Consider the following 17,273-nt stretch of genomic DNA (forward strand, 5'->3'; position numbering starts at 1 on the left):
TCAGGAGTTGTAGGTGGGAGAGATCCTGCCCCACCTCGCACCTCTGGCAGCCACTTCTTGCAGGGAGAGAGGGCAAAATGGGAACCCACCCCAGTGTCCTTAAGTCCCCCCAAACCAGTATTTCATCTTAACAATCTTCAAAGAGTGTAAATGGCCTGGTAAACCTCCACTCTGAGACCTGAAGCTTTTGTCTAGAACCCACAGGGGTGGATGTGTTTTCTACGCCAGAGGGCCCCTGCCTACAAGAGTTCCATTGTCGGCTATTGGAAAACACACAGCCACACCCCTCCCACTCCACCCCCTTCCAGGAAGGGAACCAGCTTTCAGAATTAGTCATGCTGTCAGCGTCCCACACAACGAGCCCATTGACTCCAAAGGGCAGCCCAGCAGATGGACTGCTCATATTATCCCAGTGGTACATATGGGGAAACTGAGGCCCAGGAAGGGAGACTTGCTTGCCTAATGTCACACAAGGAGAAAGTGGCGGTGCTAGGATTTGAACCCAGGCTGTCAGGCTCTGAGCCCTTCCTTCTTGTCTGTGGGCCTACTGTGTGCTCCCAAAGCTGTGGCCAAATTAAGGAGGTGGCATGCCTGATTCATCTGTGGTGGGGCCTGGGACGTATAGTAACTCTCAAGAATGGTGTTCCTTAGTCCAGGCACAGTGGCTCACGCCTGTAATTCTAGCACTTTGGGAGGCCGAGGCAAATGGATTACCTGAGGTCAGGAGTTTGAGACCAGCCTGGCCAACATGGAGAAACCCCCGTCTCTATTAAAAATACAAAAAAATTGCACTTTAGGAGGCCAAGGTGGGCAGATCACCTGCAGTCAGGAGTTTGAGACCAGCCTGACCAACAAGGTGAAACCCCGTCTCTACTAAAAATACAAAATTAACCGAGCGTTGTAGTACGTGCCTGTAATCACAGTTACTCGGGCGGCTGAGGCAGGAAAATCACTTGAACCTGGGAGGCGGAGATTGCAGTGAGCCGAGATCATGCCATTGCACTCCAGCCTGGGCAACAAGAACGAAATTCTGTCTTTAAAAAAAAAAAAAAAGAATGGTGTTCATTCATCTACTCATTAAATACTTCCTGGGCACCTACTATGTGCCAGACCCTGGGCTCAGTGCTGGGGAAACAGTAGTGGGTGGAACGGTTGAGATCTCTCCATCATGGAGCTGAGATTCCAGAGGAGAGAGAGACAACAGGCCTGACCAGTAAGTGTGAATTATATAGTTTGTCAGGCCGTATGCATTCGTGCGAGGGAAGAAAATACAGAACGGGGGCCGGGCGCGGTGGCTCAAGCCTGTAATCCCAGCACTTTGGGAGGCCGAGACGGGTGGATCACGAGGTCAGGAGATCGAGACCATCCTGGCTAACATGGTGAAACCCCGTCTCTACTAAAAAATACAAAAAACTAGCCGGACGCCGTGGCGGGCGCCTGTAGTCCCAGCTACTCGGGAGGCTGAGGCAGGAGAATGGCGTGAACCCGGGAGGCGGAGCTTGCAGTGAGCCAAGATCCGGCCACTGCACTCCAGCCTGGGCGACAGAGCAAGACTCCGTCTCAAAAAAAAAAAAAAAAAAAAAAAAAAAAGAAAATATAGAACAGGATGGGGAGGGGGGGTGGTGGCTTCCAGATGGAAAAGATGGTTTTAAACTGAGAAGCCAAGGAAAGCCTCTTTGAGAAGGTGATATTTGAGCAGAACCCCAAGAAAGAGGAGGAGAGAGGGACCCACGTGCACATCTGGGGAGTGAGTGAGTCCCACAGGGGCTGGATGGGGCCTGGTGCGTTGGAGGAGCCACGGGGAGGCTGGTGTGGCTGGAGCTGAGTGAGGGGCTGGGGAAAAGAGATGATGAGGTCAGAGAGGTGATGGGGACCAGATGGAGGGGGACTTATGGGGCTAGTGAGGACTTGGCTTTTGCGTGGAGCGAGGTGCGCCCAGGACAGGGCTCTGAGCCAGGTGGGTCCTGACGTGACTCAGGTGGTCCCAGGCTCTCTCTGGCTGCAGGTGGGGACAGACTGCGGCGGGGCAGGGACCAGAGCAGGGAGGCCAGGGAGGAGGCTCTGGAATGTCCAAGCTGGAGGGGACAAAGGCTGGGCCAGGGTAAGGGCAGTGGGGGGGAGAAGTGGATGGTTCTGGAAATATTCTCTGGGGTCTTATCCCCTCTTCAAACTGTGCTGACTGTTTCTGGGGCCCTGAAGTTTACATGGGCCCCTGGGTTTTGTTGTTGTTGTTGTTTTGTTTGATTTTTGGTTTTTTTGAGATGGAGTCTCGCTCTGTCGCCCAGGCTGGAGTGCGGTGGCGCGATCTCAGCTCACTGCAAGCTCCGCCTCCCAGGTTCAAGCTATCCTCCTACCTCAGCCTCCAGAGTAGCTGAGATTACAGGTGTCCACCACCATGCCTGGCTAATTTTTATATTTTTAGTAGAGATGGGGTTTCACCATGTTTTTCCAGCTGGTCTCGAACTCCTGACCTCGTGATCCGCCCGCCTCAGCCTCCCAAAGTGCTGGGACCTACAGGCGTGAGCCACCACGCCCGGCCGCCCCTGTTGTTTTTTAGCGCTCCCTGCGCCCCCCCGCAGTCGCACAGGGTGTGTGTGCAGCCAGACGTGGGCTGGAATCCTGACTGCCCCTTTACTAACTGGGTGACTTCCGCTAAGCAGCTAAGCCCGGGTGCTGCAGTTTCCCCAAGTGGAAGAATAACTCCCCACAGGCAGTTAAGTCCTGCGTACCAAGCGCTAGGATTGTTGGTTGAGAATAGACAGTCAGCAATTGTAGGTAAATGACTCAGGCCGGAGCAGGGGTGTGGCGCTGGCGCAGGCTGAGTGCGGCACTGCCTTTTTGGATACCGGGGTGCAGGGGGAAGGGGATGTGGAGATGGGCCCCGGCTGCCAGCAGGCTGCTGGGTCAGTGCCTCCCCGCAGCCGAGGGTGCCAGCCAGGCTCTTAGAACTGCAGACTCATGGTCCTGCCTCTGCAGCCAGGAGGGAGCCTGCTAGCGCCAGCACCAGCCTCAGAGCCTTGGGGCTCCCACCATGCGGGGGGGTGAGGGGGCCGGAGCTGGGTGGCCAGGAGGGGTTAAGTCACCCACAGCCAGGAAGGGGCAGAGCTGGGCCCCACGGGGCTGTGGATGGTGAACTGATCCAGGAGGAAGGAGAAGGAAGACGTGGGAGGACCAACAAAAACTCAGGCAAAGGAAAAATATATAGAAAATATATAGACAGTAAAAGGAAAAATATATAGAGATAAAATATTTAATATATAATCTATAGTAATATACATAAAGATATAGTTTCTTAAGTTCATTTAAATTCTGTTTCCTTAACTGTTAGTTTACACAGTTCTAAATTTATATTTCCTTCCACTTTTTCGGTGTTGTTTTTTATCTTGTGATTTATTTCTTTTTGTTAACTTTAATATTATATTTTTAAGGGCTGGGCACGATGGCTCATGCTTGTAATCCTAACACTTTGGGAGGCCCAGGTGGGCGGATCACTTGAGGTCAGGAGTTCAAGACTAGCCTGGCCAACATGGTGAAACCCTATCTCTATTAAAAATTACAAAAAATTAGCCGGGTGTGGTGGCAGGTGCCTGTAATCCCAGCTACTCAGAGGCTGAGACAGGAGAATTACTTGAACCCGGGAGGCGGAGGTTGCACACCGAGCTAAGATCTCACCACTGCACTCCAGCTTGGGTGACAGAGCGAGACACTGTCTTGTAAAAATATATATTTTTAATTAATTTTTCCACCAACTTTGGAGATTTTCAACTATAGAAAAGTCATGTAACCCGTACAATCCACTCAAATACCCTTCACATAGCTTCCTCAATTCTTAATATTTTGCCTGATTCTCTTTATCTCTATATATCCATGTAATTTTTTTCTGAGTTTCTGTGTCTCAGAAATCTTTTCCTGCCCTATTTCCTTGTCCAGGCGTTTTCAAAAGACTCAGTCTTCTCTGTTGCTGGTGGACCAATAAATAAACATTTAGCCTTTTTCTGGAGGGAGATCACAACACAAGACAGAGCTTTTCCTGAATCCTTCATGCGGATGCGCCCTCTCTTCCTGGTCTGGGGAGGACAGTCCTGGGGCCTTTGCTGTGTAAACCACACCCCGAGGCACCCCAGAAACTGCATCTGTCGGGTCTGTGCTGTAATCATGGCCTTGTAGGTGGAAGGCAGGTCTGAGATGGGAGGTGACCGAAGCAGGTCTGGGCCGGAGCAACCGCAAGGCCCCCTCTCCCTCCCTCCCTCCCTCCCTCCCTCCCTCTCTCCCTCCTTCCCATGAAGCCTCAAACCAGGCAGAGCTAGGGCCTGGGTCACCCCAGGGAGACAGACCTGCCACCTCAGGAATGGCTTCCAGGTGGGAATGGGGGTCCTTTTAGTCCAGACCTTTCCAGAGATGCTGGAAACACAGCTTGTTACATTGAAATGTCCTGCTGTTTAAATGTTAACAATTATTAATGTTTGCAGCGTTTTGTAAACTAAAGGAAAGGTACACTACTTGCGTTCTACCCTGGGGCCACCAGTTTACAATCCTTCTGTTAGGGACTGAGTCAGGCTGGGAGGGGGCTGCAGGGCTCCCACTTGAACCAGAAGTCCGTGTCCCAGATGTCTAGCGCCAAACGTGTTCCCTGCCCTCTCGTGTTTCCCTGTAGTTCCTGCCCACACCCAGGAACCCCAGCCATTTGCCCAAGCTCCCCCACCCCCCCACCCTGCCCCTACTCCCCGCATGATGGGGAAGCTGGCCAAGAAATTCATTCCTGCACACCCCCTGCCCCCATCAGCACCCCCACCTCAGCTCCTGCAAGGCCTCAATGGATAGGGGGTGGCGGGGGAGAAAGCCTTTCTTTTATAATTGTTTTAAATGTACTTTTATTTTTATTTTTTTAGAGACAAGATCTCTCTATGTTGCCCAGGCTGGTCTTGAACTCCTGGACTCAAAGGATCCTCCAGCCGCGGCCCCCCAAAGTGCTGGGATTACAGGCGTGAGCCACTGTGCCCAGCCTGGTAATTAACAGATACTTCGTCAGCACCCACTATGCACCAGGCCCCGTTCTATAATTCAGATGAAACTCTGTGAGACGAGCTGATGTGCTGGCAGGGGAGGCAGATAGCACCACCAAAAAAAAAAAAAAAAAAGCAAACAGAAGTTTCCTAGAATATGCTTTGAAGAGAGTTAAGTCACAAGGTCATAGAGAGGTCAGGGGGTAGGTGCGATGGTGGTCGGGGAAGGCCCCTTGAGCGTCATGTCTTTGAGCTGTCCAGATGTGGGAGAAAAGAGCCAGGCAAGGGAATAGCCATTGCGAGGGCTCTTGGCCAGAAACACGCCTGGAGTGATCCAGGAACGGCAAGGAGGCCCAGGTGGCCGGAGCAGAGTGAGTGACAATAGGGGTTGGGCGGGGGCCCTGAACCTCCCGAGTTTGCCGAGTCCCTAAGATGGGGGACTCCAACTGGTGGCCCCAGGGCCTTATCCAACCACTGGATATTTTTCATTCTGTCTACAAAGTGTTAAGAAAACGAAGTTACCAACATTTAAAAATCAGGGCCGGGTGCAGTGGCTTGCACCTGTAATCCCTGCACTTTGGGAAGCCAAGGTGGGAGGATCACTTGAGATCAGGAGTTCAAGACCAGGCTGGGCAACATAGCGAGACCCCTGCCTCTAAAAAAAATTTAAAAATTAGCCATGTGTGGTGATGTGCATTTGTAGTCCCAGTTGCAGGGGAGGTTGAGGTGGGAGGATCATTTAATTTAAGCCCAGGAGTTGGAGGCTGCAGTGAGCCATCATTGCACCAGTACATTCCAGCTTGGGCAACAGAGCAAGAACTCACCTCTTAAAAGAAAAAAATAATCAGGGGCCAGGCGTGGTGGCTCATGTCTGTAATCTTAGCACTTTGGGAGGCTGAGGCAGGCGAATCACTTGAGATCAGGAGTTGGAGACCAGCTTGGCCAACATGGTGAAACCCCGTCTCTACTAAAATACAAAAATTAGCCGGGTGTGGTGGCACACACCTGTAATCCCACCTACTTGGGAGGCTAAGGCACAAGAATTGCTTGAACCCAGAAGGCAGAGGTTGCAGTGAGCTGAGATTGTGCCACTGCACTGCAGCCTGGGCAACAAGAGCAAAATTCCATCTCAAAAAAAAAAAAAAAAAAATCAGGAGATTTCATCATAGAAGTCTCCATTTCTAGCTTCTGTTGATGAGTGATGACATCAGAACAGCACAGAGACAGATGTCAGGGAGCCTGTGGACTCTTGGCCACTGTGTCACCTCACGTGGCTCCTGGAAGCCAGGCAGACAGCGATACGTCCACAGCCATACCATCTCCATGGTGGCTGGACAGGGCTACCTGCCAGCGCCCACTCTTCTCCCACAGATGCTGAGACCACAACGCTGTTCCACAAAGCCTCAGGAAGCCATATCGCCCTGTCCACCGGCCTCTCTGACCCCATCTTGCCCAGGAAGCGGGACCTTGGCATACCACTGTGACCACACCTCCCAGCCAGTCAGCCTGACCACTCAGGCTCTACCTGCAAAGGCAGGACCCCACCCAACCAGCACCCCTCTCAGGGCTAGGAGCCTGCAGAAACACTCCCAGCCTTAAGTAAAGAGCAATGAAATGATTGAAACAAAATCAATAAAAGTTTGAATCAGGGATGGTATAACATGCTCTGGCTTCGATTCTGTGCTTTAATTCAGCGTTCCTGAAAACCTTGTGGTGTTCAGAAACTCTCTGTAGGTTTGGTTTTTTTTTTTTCATTTTGTAAGAATTCCCAGGATATGGAGAAATCACAGCCACTCACAGCCTCAACAGGTTCTTTGGGCCCACATGATTCCAAAAGCAAAATGAGAGAGACTTTTTCAAATATGTTTATTGTCTGTATTATATACAATATATTAATAAAACATATTACCTATGTGCATTTAAAACCTAACTGAAGTCAAATTGGCCCTTAAGACTCACTCCAAAAGAGACCTGATCCCCGATAGGGTGCAAGTGACTGCACAAACTCTGCTCCCTACAGCCCTTCCTAAGGGTCTCAGTGTGCTCATCACACTGGGGTCTCATAGTCCTCCTGACCATAAACCCTAAGCCCCAGCCCCAGCCCAACACACACTTGGATGCAGCATGTTCACGTCCAGCCTAGGAAGAATTTGTGGTTGACCTGGGTTGGGTAACAACCGTAAACATCTGTACATCAGAATGTAAGATCATGGTGTTTAAAACTACAGAACCTTCAGAGGTTGTCAGAAGTCTCGAATTGCTGGTCCCCCAGGCTGAAACCAGTCGACAGATGTGGTTTGTTTGACCTACAAATTTTTTTTAAAAATCTGATTCAAAGTTTTTAAATTAAACCTCTTTAAGGTAGTACATTTTCAGGATGCAAAATTCAAAACATATAAGAGGGCACGTGATGATGAGTGCGTCTCACTTCCACCCCATCCTCCAGCCTCCCAGTTTCCTTCTACAGAAGCACCCATGGATGCCAATCTCCAAAAATATTTTATTCATTACAAGTATATGAATATGCATTATTTTACCGCTCACAAATGGTAGCACGCTCCACGGTTTCCCTACACCTTGTTTTTTTTCCGCTTAGCAAGCTGTCTGGGAAATACCTCTGTATCTATCCACGGGCAGGGGGGTTCCTCCAGGATTTTTAGGCAACAGTTTTCCAGTTCACCCCGTTCCAGTGAAGGGCAGAGCGTCACCCGCCCTTCCCAGCCACCCTGCACGCACCCCGACTTGCTCTCTGATGCCTGCAGTTCCCAGGCTGCCCAGCAGAGGGAGACACCATTCCACTCCCAAGACCACCAAGGGGTCGTCCCAGACACAACCAAGCTTGAAGGGTCTGGGGAAGAGATGCTATCTACACAGACACAAAGACCCCCCCCTAGCTAGACTGAGTTAGCCTCCGGGCCTCCCCTTGCTGTTTCTATCTCCTCCTAGGCCTCTTGCTTGGAGTCCTACCCCGAGCCCCCCCCCCGCCCGCGCCCCCTCCCCGCGCCGCTTTCTTATGGGAACTGGCCCCACCTTAACAGGGGTAGCAGGGAGCCTTGTCCTTGTCTAGGGCCTGGATTTGACAACTTGCCCCAGGGAACCACATAGAGAAAGGGTGTAGCGCTGGCGAGCATTCTCCGCCCCCATCCCTCAGAGATGACAAGTGGGGGGTCCTTCTCTCTGCCCCCAGCAGGCCAGTTTCCGGCAGAGCCTTGACCTAAACCCCCTTTTCCTGTCCTGTGCTCCACACTCCCAGCAGCTGTTTCTCCCTGGCCTGGCCCTGCAGCCCTCCTCCCTGCCCCCACGATGGTGTTGGGGTCGCCTGGAGTCCAGCTGGTGTCCAGGGCAGAGCTACCCCTTTCCTGGCCCTACCCCTCCCCGTGACCCCAATCCTCCGCCAACCGCTCAAAGGATCCTTGTTCTCCATCCAGCCCCCAGACAAAAGTCCCTCTGTCTAAGAAGGCGGAATTGAGGGGAGGGGGCACCCCCAACTGGGACCATGGGGGAGCCTGCACAGACCCCATCCGGAAGGAATGCCTGGAGGAGGAGGAGCAGGAGACGGGGGAGGAAAAGGGGAGGGAGCCTTGTACAATGCAGGGGGCCTTATCTAGACTAGGAGGCAGCCGCCCCCACCAGCGCCCACTCTGTAGACCCGGACATCTGGCTCTCCCAGCACCCACGGAAAGAGTTTGGCTAGGAAACTCCAGCCTGGTGCCTGGGAGCCAGTTCTCATTCTCCCCAGGGCAGGGAGCAGGTTATGACCAGGACTAAGGTCCCAGAGTCCCCACCCTGGCCCCTCCCTGCTGTTCCAGCCGCTCCCTCGTACGCACCCCTGCCCCATCTCCTGACTTTGGTCATGCCAGCATCTCTGATAACCCTGAAATTGTCCCTGCAGCAACCTGTGGCCTGGAAGGGGAATTTAAGTCCCCCACAATTGCCAGCAGTCCTTCCACCAGGCAAAACACATCATCTAAGGGAAAGAAGTCAGGTCGGAACACCAACACATCACTTCCCTGCATGGCCCTGGAGGCTCTGCCTTTTAAAGACCCCAGAACCTTCCCCATTCAAGGTCTTCTCCTGGGCACAGAAGATTGGAGAGCGCTCCTCCCTTAATTCCAGGGACCGAGCTCCAGCCCATCCAATTCTCTGTCTCACCTGAGGCTGCTGTGGCCCTGGTGACCCCCGGGAGCAACGTGCTGCCCATGGCTGGGATGGCTGGGGAGGGGGTGAAGCTGTCTCTTTAAGAGCAGGAACGGAGCCCCTGGGCCTTAGGGCATCTGACTTGTTTTCTACCTGCCCAGGTTTGCTCAGGGCGTGGCAGCTTCGGATAAAGGCAGGACTCCGCCTTGCAGCCCCGATTTCTCCCGGAACCTCTGCTCAGCCTGGTGAACCACACAGGTGAGCAGCTGGGGCCCCCTTCCTCCAAGCCCTCCTTGGCTCTGCCCCTAAACGAGGGAGTATCTACCTGCCCACTGACCCTGCCACACACAAGCTCTGCTGTTAAAGAGCCTAAAATCTTTGGAAATGTTTTTCTGGAGCCAGGAGATAGGAGAAAGTCCCTTCCCCTAATGTCCCTTTCCCCACCATTCTCCTCTCAGGGACTGGTTGAGCTGGCTGGGGTGAGGGCAGGACTGGTAAGTGTGGTTGGGGTGTCTGGGAAGACTGATGTCTGCATGGATTAGGGGTATCTGGGTTGGGGATATCTGGGTGGAAGAGAGGGGGGTGCCTGGGTAGGTAGGGGTATCTAAGTGGACCAGGTGTGCGTAGATGGACTGGGGACATCTGTGTGGATGAGGAGTGCTAGATGCACTCGGGGTGTCCAGGCACTGAGGGATGTGGATTCTGGAAACCTCCAGGAAAAGAGGACAGAGCTGTTGGGGAAGTTGTAAATACGGAGTTGCTTGGGAGATTTCAGGAGCACAGAGCGGGCAGGATCTTTCTGCCCGCCCCTGAACATGAGACATTTCTCCTACAGTATGGAGGAATAGAGGGGATAGCAGAGGGCAGGTGGGGCAAACAGTCCTCAGGCCGGCCTTGGGACCTCGTGGCCAGGAAGGATCAGGGCAGGTAGACAGAGCATCAGCTGCAGGGCTGCCTTCCTCTCTAACCTGCCCACCAACCACATTGGTCTGGGAGCAGTCCAGGGCCTCTTCAGCAATAGCCTGAATCAGGAATGTGAGGGCAGACCCAGCTCCCGGCTCCCTGCAGCCTCCAGAAACGTGGGGCTGGACATTGTTTTGCAGAAGCTGGGGCTGGGGCTGGGGCGAGGCAAATACCATCTGTTAGTCTTGGCTGGATGACATCATGGGAAGGGGGAATAGTGGGGCCTTGCAGGCCAGAGGTGGCTTGGAGGAGCCCCTGGAAAGAGGCTTAAGAGGTGAGACTCAACAGCCACGGCGACAGAGCATAGGGCTTTAAGATGAATTTGCAGGGGTTACAGGATTACAACTGCAATGTGTGCTAATAATAGTGCCCCCTACATTAAGCTGCAGAGATTGAGCAAATAAGTGGGAAGCTAAGGAAATGCCCCGTGGGGTAGACACTCAATAAACATCTGCTGCTGTTATCAGGACTCATATGGTTATGGGTGACAGCTTCAGACCACAGGCAGTCTACCTACAACCTGTGCCCCTATCCACCATGCCATCCTGCCCACCCACCCACACCAGGTCCCCCGACCCCCAACACTTTTGGGGATCTTAAACACTTCCTGGGTCTCAGTAATGCTCCCCAAAGTCTCAGGCTTTCTTCCCACAAAAAAAAAAAAAAAAAAAAAGGAAAAGAAATGGATGCTCAAACTAAAATTGTGAGTTCAGCATGTGGAATTAACTGGGAAGCTGAGAGGATTCCCAGGCCCTGGGGTGCGTAGGCAGAGGGAGGAGTCTGTGCCAACCTGCAGGGACCACCCGTTGGTTGTGGCGCCACCCTCTCTCAGCATTTTTGCTGTCCATGAAATTGCTGGGGGGTTGAGTGAGAACACAGCAAGGTCAGTGTGCACCCCAGGGCAAGGTGGAGGAAGTACCAGCTCTCGCTATCAAAATTATAACTAGACCAGGTGCGGTGGCTCACACCTGTAATCCCAGCACTTAGGGAGGCCCGGGTGGGTGGATCACCTGAGGTCAGGAGTTCGAGACCAACCTGGCCAACATGGTGAAATCCTGTCTCTACCAAAAATACAAAAATTAGCCAGGCATGGTGGCACACGTCTGTAGTCTCTGCTACTCGGGAGGCTGAGGCAGAAGAATTGCTTGAACCCAGGAGGCAGAAGTTGCAGTGAGCTGAGATTGTGCCATTGCACTCTAGCCTGGGCGACAGAGTGAAACTCCGCCTCAAAAAAAAGAGAAAAAATAAAAACAGTTATGATAACTATGCACTCAGCATTTGGGCAGGAACAGGGCAGGGGAGGGCATGCTTGGAGGCCCGGGCTTGGTGCAGCCTTGCAGGCTGGGAGGGCAGGACTGATGCCAGGTCAGGAAGGAGAGAGAAACAAGTTCCTTATGCTGAGCAGGTCTACCTGGGAAAGAAAGTGCTCTGCGGGGCCTAGGGTAGGGTCAGGGGCTGGGCTGGGGACTCAGGCTAGGCAGGGTCAGGGCTGGGACCGGGAAGGGCATGGGTGAGGGGTGAGGGGCAGGAGGTTCTGGGGAACAGAGATGGAGCTAGGGCTGCAGCCAGGCTGAGTTTGTCCCCCTCTACCCCCAGTCCCAGCCTCAAGTCAATTGCTCCACACACCCCGCCCTGAGCAGCTTGAAGAACCTGCTCAGTCCGCAGCCTGAAGTCTGCAATGTCCTGGCAGGGCCAGGCAGGCTCTGAGCCGTCTATGGAGACACCCCCGGGAAGCAGGCCTCCTGCCACCTGGCTCCCAGCACCTGGCTTCCCCAAACACCCCAAGGCCCTGACAGTCCTTAGTTAGGAGCAGCTGCTGGGGAGCCAGGCCTGGCTTAAATCCTGCTTCCTGGCTAGGGCACCTAGTTTCGCCTCCCAGAGCCTCAGTTTCCCCATCTGTCCAATGAGGACAACAGCGGGCAGTGGTGCCCTCATTTGGTTGCGGGGCGATTCACAGAAAGCCTGGTCCATGTCCAGTGAGTTATTATGGCTCCTCCCGCGTCAGGCCCGAGTTTCACCCAGTCCCCACTCCACGGCGCAGCTGCAGCTTATCTCTCAGCCCAGCGAGATGTCAGCCTTCTTGCCCTGGGTGAACTGCGCACCCTGCCTGGGGAGCAGGGGAGGAGGGTTGGGGAGCCATAGGCACAGGGCCAGCCTCCCAGTGGCTCTGCTAAGGCCGGACCTCCTGCCACCCCTCTAGGCCCGCGCTCTGACATGCAGAAGGTGACCCTGGGCCTGCTTGTGTTCCTGGTAGGTGAGTACCCATCCCCCAACTGCCTTTTCCTCTGGATCCCCTGGATGGGGGGCTGCCAAGCCTCTGTCTCTCTCCTGTGCTTTTCTACCACCCCAGGGAAGGTGGTAAATGTTAGAACAGCATCTCCTTGAGGGTAAGTAAAGTCAAACTAGTGATTGCCAGGGATACACAAGAAGAGCTGGCTCGCACAGCTGGAAAGTCACCATCTTCCCCATTCTCTCGCTCTTTCTTTCTTTTTTTTTTTTGAAAGGGAGTCTCTGTCACTCATGCTGGAGTACAATGGTGCAATCACAGTTCACTACAGCCTTGAACTCCTGGGGTCAAGCAATGCTACTCCCTTAGCCTTACACAGCTAGAACTCTAGGCACACACCACCAAGCCCAGCTCATTTTTAAATATTTTGCAGAGACGAGGTCTCACTGTATTGCCCAAGCTGATCTCAAACTTCTGGCTGAGTTTGATCCTCCCACCTCAGCCTTCCAAAGTGCTGGGATTACAGGCACGAGCCACACTGCACTGGCCTTGATTGACTATTAAACATAAATAATGGAAGCTAGAATACAATGAAATTACACCTTCAAAGCACTGAAATAAGATAACTGCCCAGCCAGTTCTCTTGTAAATTTTCCAAAAACTTCAAGTAGAAGGCTCAGCTCGGTGCGACTGCATCTTTAACTTCCAAACACTTTTCCTCTTTTTTCTTTCTTTCTTTTCTTTTCTTTTCTTTTTTTTTTTTTTTGAGACAGAGTCTCGCTCTGTTGCCCAGGCTGGAGTGCAGTGGCATGAACTCAGCTTACTGCAACCTCCACCTCCCGGGTTCAAGTGATTCTCCTGCCTCAGCCTCCCAAGTAGTTGGGATTACAGGCATGTGCCACCATGCCTGGCTAACTTTTATATTTTTAGAAGAGACAAGGTTTCACCATATTGGCCAGGCTGGTCTCGAACTCCTGACCTCAAGTGATCCTCCTGCCTCGGCCTCCCAAAGTGTTGGGATTACAGGCCTAAGCCACTGCGCCCAGTCCCCTTTTTACTTTTTCACTGCAGCCTTGACCTCCCAGGCTCAAGGAATCCTTCCACATCTGCCTCCCAAAGCTCTGGGATTATAGGCACACTTTTTATCCATTACACAGGGCAAGACTAGTATTCCCTGCAGGGTAGTGATCTAAAATTACATTTTCAATAAAGTCTATTTAAGTGTATAATAGTGAGTCATTTTCAATGATGTGCAAACACCAGACCAGGTGGGTGTGGACATGGTGGAAGCGGGAGGATGGGCTTTGAGCATGATGGGACTTGGGGAAACAGGAATCTGGGAACTGAAACCATCTGTCGTCTTGACCAGAAAAGTCCCTTGCTGCTGCAGAAGGCATGGATTAACCACGTGTCTGAAACACGAGACCAGACAGTGGCCAAAACCCTCCTAGATTAGAACCAATTTCAGGTGGTAGAATGCTGGCATGACTCGGAGGTGTGGGGCTGTGTGGGCGAGTTCACATTTCCATGATGGGATATGAGGGGATGAGGCGGCTGCTCAGTGACAGGACCCCTGTCCCTCAGGGGACCCTTTCCCAAGGCCCCTGAAACTCCACGGGCCCTGCCCAAGGGCTTGGCTGAGGCCAGCATCACCATCTCCCCTCCTTCCCCTCTTCTCCCACCAGGCTTGCCTGTCCTGGACGCCAATGACCCAGAAGGTGAGTCAGACTGGACTCTTTCACCTGTCCCACCCCCAAATTCTCCCCTGGGTGGGAGCGGGGCCTGCATCCTGGCTGTAATCCTGGATTCATGAAGTTTTTTCTTTCCTTGCAGATAAAAACAGTCCTTTCTACTATGGTGAGAGCCTGTGCCCCCATTCCCTTCCCCCTAACCCCACATACTGCTTGGTGCCAAGGGTTCCCACACAGGATTGGGTGAGGGTCTGATGTGAGCGTCACAGGACAAAGATAGGAAGGGACTAAGATGGGGGCACTGAAGAGTCCACATGGTGGATTAAAGGAACTAGAGGCAGCAACCTGGCCTTTGGGAAGGTTCTATTCCAGCAAGATAGTTAGACACACGCAGGAGGTGAGGACAGTTTGCAAGAAGCCATTGTTTGGTTCACATCAACTGCTGGGAGAAGTGTTGACTTGAGAAGACTTCCTGGAGGTGGTGAGCTGTTCGGTCAAAACCCTCATCTGGTCTCCAGGTTCCGATGACCTGCTCCCTACTCCCCGCTCTGCCCTCACCTCCTCCACGCTCCTCACTCCTTCTGCTCCAAGCCTCTCAGACACCGCAGACATACTGCCAGCCTCAGACCTCTGCACTTGCTGGTTCCTCTGCCTGGAACACTTCCTTCCATAGAACCAAATGGCTCCCTCGCTTCCCTCTGCTCAAATGCAGCCCCCTAAGAGGCCTTCCCTGACAACTCCCTCAAAAAGAGCTGCCCTCTGACTTGTTTTTTAGAGACAGGTCTCACACTGTTGCCCACGCTGGAGTGCTATGGCGTAATCATAGCTCACTGCAGCCTCAAATTCCTGGGCTCAAGCGATCCTCCTGCCTCAGCCTCCTGAATAGCTGGGACTGCAGTCATGCACCACCATATCTGGCTAATTTTTGTATACTTTGTAGAGATGGGGTCTCACTATGTTGCTCAGGCTGGTCTAGAACTCCTAAACTCCTGAAGTCTCAAAGCTCTGTATATTAGGTTGGTTCAAAAGTAATTATGGTTTTTGCAACCGCTTTTCATGGCAAAAGTGCATTTTTTTTTTTTTTTTTTTTTAGGCAGAATTTTGCTCTTTCACCCAGAGTGTGACTGGCTGGAGTGCAATGGCGCAATCTTGGCAGTCTTGGCTCACTGCAACCTCCGCCTCCCGGGTTCAAATGATTCTCCTGCCTCAGCCTGCCGAGTAACTGAGATTACGGGCGCCTGCCACCACGCCTGGCTAATTTTTGTATTTTTAGTAGAGAATGGGTTTCACCATGTTGGCCAGGCTGGTCTGGAACTCCTGATCTCAGGTGATCTGCCCACCTCGGCCTCCCAGAGTTCTGGGATATCAGGGGTGAGCCACCGTGCCTAGCCAAAAACGCACTTTTGCACCAACCTAATAGGTGTCAGCCACTATGCCCAGCCTGCCCTCTGACTTTCCATCGCCCACCCTGCTTCTTTTTCTTCAGACCACTTATCTCTGCCTGATCCTGCATGACAGATCTTGTTTGCTGGTGTGTGAACTAGAATGTGAGCACTTAGGATTTTGTCTGTTTTCTTACGGCGGTGTCCCCGGCACCCTGCACATCCTAGATGCTCCATATGTATTTGTCAAGAGGATGGGGGGACGGATGGAGAGGACATAGCCTGGCACTGAGGTCCCCTCCACTTTCCTCCTAGACTGGCACAGCCTCCAGGTTGGCGGGCTCATCTGCGCTGGGGTTCTGTGCGCCATGGGCATCATCATTGTCATGAGTGAGTGAAGGAGCTGGGGGGAGCAGGCGGGCCGGGGCTGGGGCTCCCCTCCCCTGACCACTCAGCTCTCCCCAACAGGTGGAAAATGCAAATGTAAGTTCGGCCAGAAGCCCAGGTAAGATACTGTTCCGGCATGCCCGCCTCAGGCTGGCTGGATGCTTTTCAGGGTGAAAGGGCTAACTGTCCCAGCAGGAGAGGCCTCTGGGCTCTGCCCTGCAGAGTTCCTGCTGCTAAGATTTCCAGGTTCATGGTTTCTAGCTGGTAATCCCCAGAGGGCCCCAAATCCTGAAATGCTTTGGCCCCTGGGATTGCACAACCCCCCAAGTGGAAAAGCAGCCAGGAAGACATGTCTGGGCAGGCTAAGAACCCTCTACCCGGAGGGAGAGGGCAAATGGGGGTGGACACGGATCTCACCGCTTTTGTCTCCTTAGTCACCATCCAGGGGAGACGCCACCTCTCATCACCCCAGGTAAAGATGGGGCAACATGGGGCTGAGGGGAACACGGAAGTGGTGTGTGTGTGCGCATGCGCATGCACACTGGCAAGAAAACTCAATCCACCCTCACAAACGGACCCCGTCACCTCCCCCAGGCTCAGCCCATAACTGATGAAGACGGACCAGCTGAAATTGGGTGGAGGACCGTTCTCTGTCCCCAGGTCCTGTGTCTGCACAGAAACTTGAACTCCAGGATGGAATTCTCTCTCCTCTGCTGGGACTCCCTTGCACTGCAGGGCCTCATCTCACCTCTCACAGGAGGGTCTCTTTGTTCAATTTTTTTTTTTTTAATCTAAAATGATTGTGCCTCTGCCCAAGCAGCCTGGAGACTTCCTATGTGTACACTGGGGTGGAGCTTGGGGCACCATGAGAAGGTCGGCGTGTCCTGGAGGCTGACACAGAGGCTGGCGCTGAGCCTGCTTGTTGGGAAAAGCCCACAGGCCTGTTCCCTTGTGGCTTGGGGCATGGCACAGGCCCGCCCTCTGCCTCCTCAGCCATGGGAACCTCATATGCAATTTGGGATTTACTAGTAGCCAAAGGAATGAGAGAGCTCTAACCAGATGGAACACTGGAACATTCCAGTGGACCCTGGACCATCCCAGGAAAACTGGAACATAGGAGCGTCCTACCATGATGGAAGTGTTCAGTTTATAACAGTGAGACTCCTGTGACCCTTTCATTCACCCCTGGGACCTCAATTTATTCCAAGATCTTTCCAAATACCCAAATGTCCCTGCAAGCCCGTTAAATAATTCCCTATGCTACCCTTAATGACATACGGTGACCACATAGTGTGAGAATTTCCAACAAGCCTCAAACTCCCTTGAGCCTCCCCAGTACTTATTAAGGCATCCAAAATGTTCCCGTGAACTACCCCACAAAATGCCTAAAACTAAAAACACCCAAAAATATCTCCCCCAATGTCCTGAGACATGAACCCAAATAGAGACCCACAATAAACTCGTGACTTGTCCCCTCATCATG

The 17,273-nt window shown here is 52.8% G+C and overlaps 1 protein-coding gene across 2 annotated transcripts; it reads left to right on the forward strand.

Moving 5' to 3' along the window:
- The first annotated feature begins 9,356 nt into the window (after positions 1 to 9,356).
- On the forward strand, positions 9,357 to 17,268 carry FXYD3 (FXYD domain containing ion transport regulator 3). Of its 2 annotated transcripts, XM_074023172.1 has the most exons (9): positions 10,290 to 10,377; positions 12,109 to 12,192; positions 12,304 to 12,357; positions 14,016 to 14,048; positions 14,164 to 14,187; positions 15,719 to 15,793; positions 15,872 to 15,908; positions 16,225 to 16,262; positions 16,385 to 17,268. In XM_074023172.1, exons 1-9 carry the CDS (start codon positions 10,305 to 10,307, stop codon positions 16,399 to 16,401), a joined length of 435 nt encoding a protein of 144 aa, XP_073879273.1. In that variant the 5' UTR covers positions 10,290 to 10,304; the 3' UTR covers positions 16,402 to 17,268. The 2 variants fall into 2 exon arrangements, with proteins under 2 accessions (XP_005588881.1, XP_073879273.1); XM_005588824.5 differs by lacking the exons at positions 10,290 to 10,377; positions 12,109 to 12,192 and adding an exon at positions 9,357 to 9,398.
- The last annotated feature ends 5 nt before the right edge of the window (positions 17,269 to 17,273 follow it).

This window comes from Macaca fascicularis, chromosome 19 (assembly GCF_037993035.2).
Source record: "Macaca fascicularis isolate 582-1 chromosome 19, T2T-MFA8v1.1".
In the NCBI taxonomy this organism is placed as follows: domain Eukaryota; kingdom Metazoa; phylum Chordata; class Mammalia; order Primates; family Cercopithecidae; genus Macaca; species Macaca fascicularis.

Bases quoted from the DNA above. Each gene is read 5' to 3' on its own strand.
- FXYD3 (XM_074023172.1), top strand. From the start codon at position 10,305: ATGGGAAGGGGGAATAGTGGGGCCTTGCAGGCCAGAGGTGGCTTGGAG. The intron at 12,358-14,015 runs GTGAGTACCCAT...TTCTCCCACCAG, and splicing joins CCTGCTTGTGTTCCTGGTAG to GCTTGCCTGTCCTGGACGCC. The intron at 15,909-16,224 runs GTAAGATACTGT...TTGTCTCCTTAG, and splicing joins AAGTTCGGCCAGAAGCCCAG to TCACCATCCAGGGGAGACGC.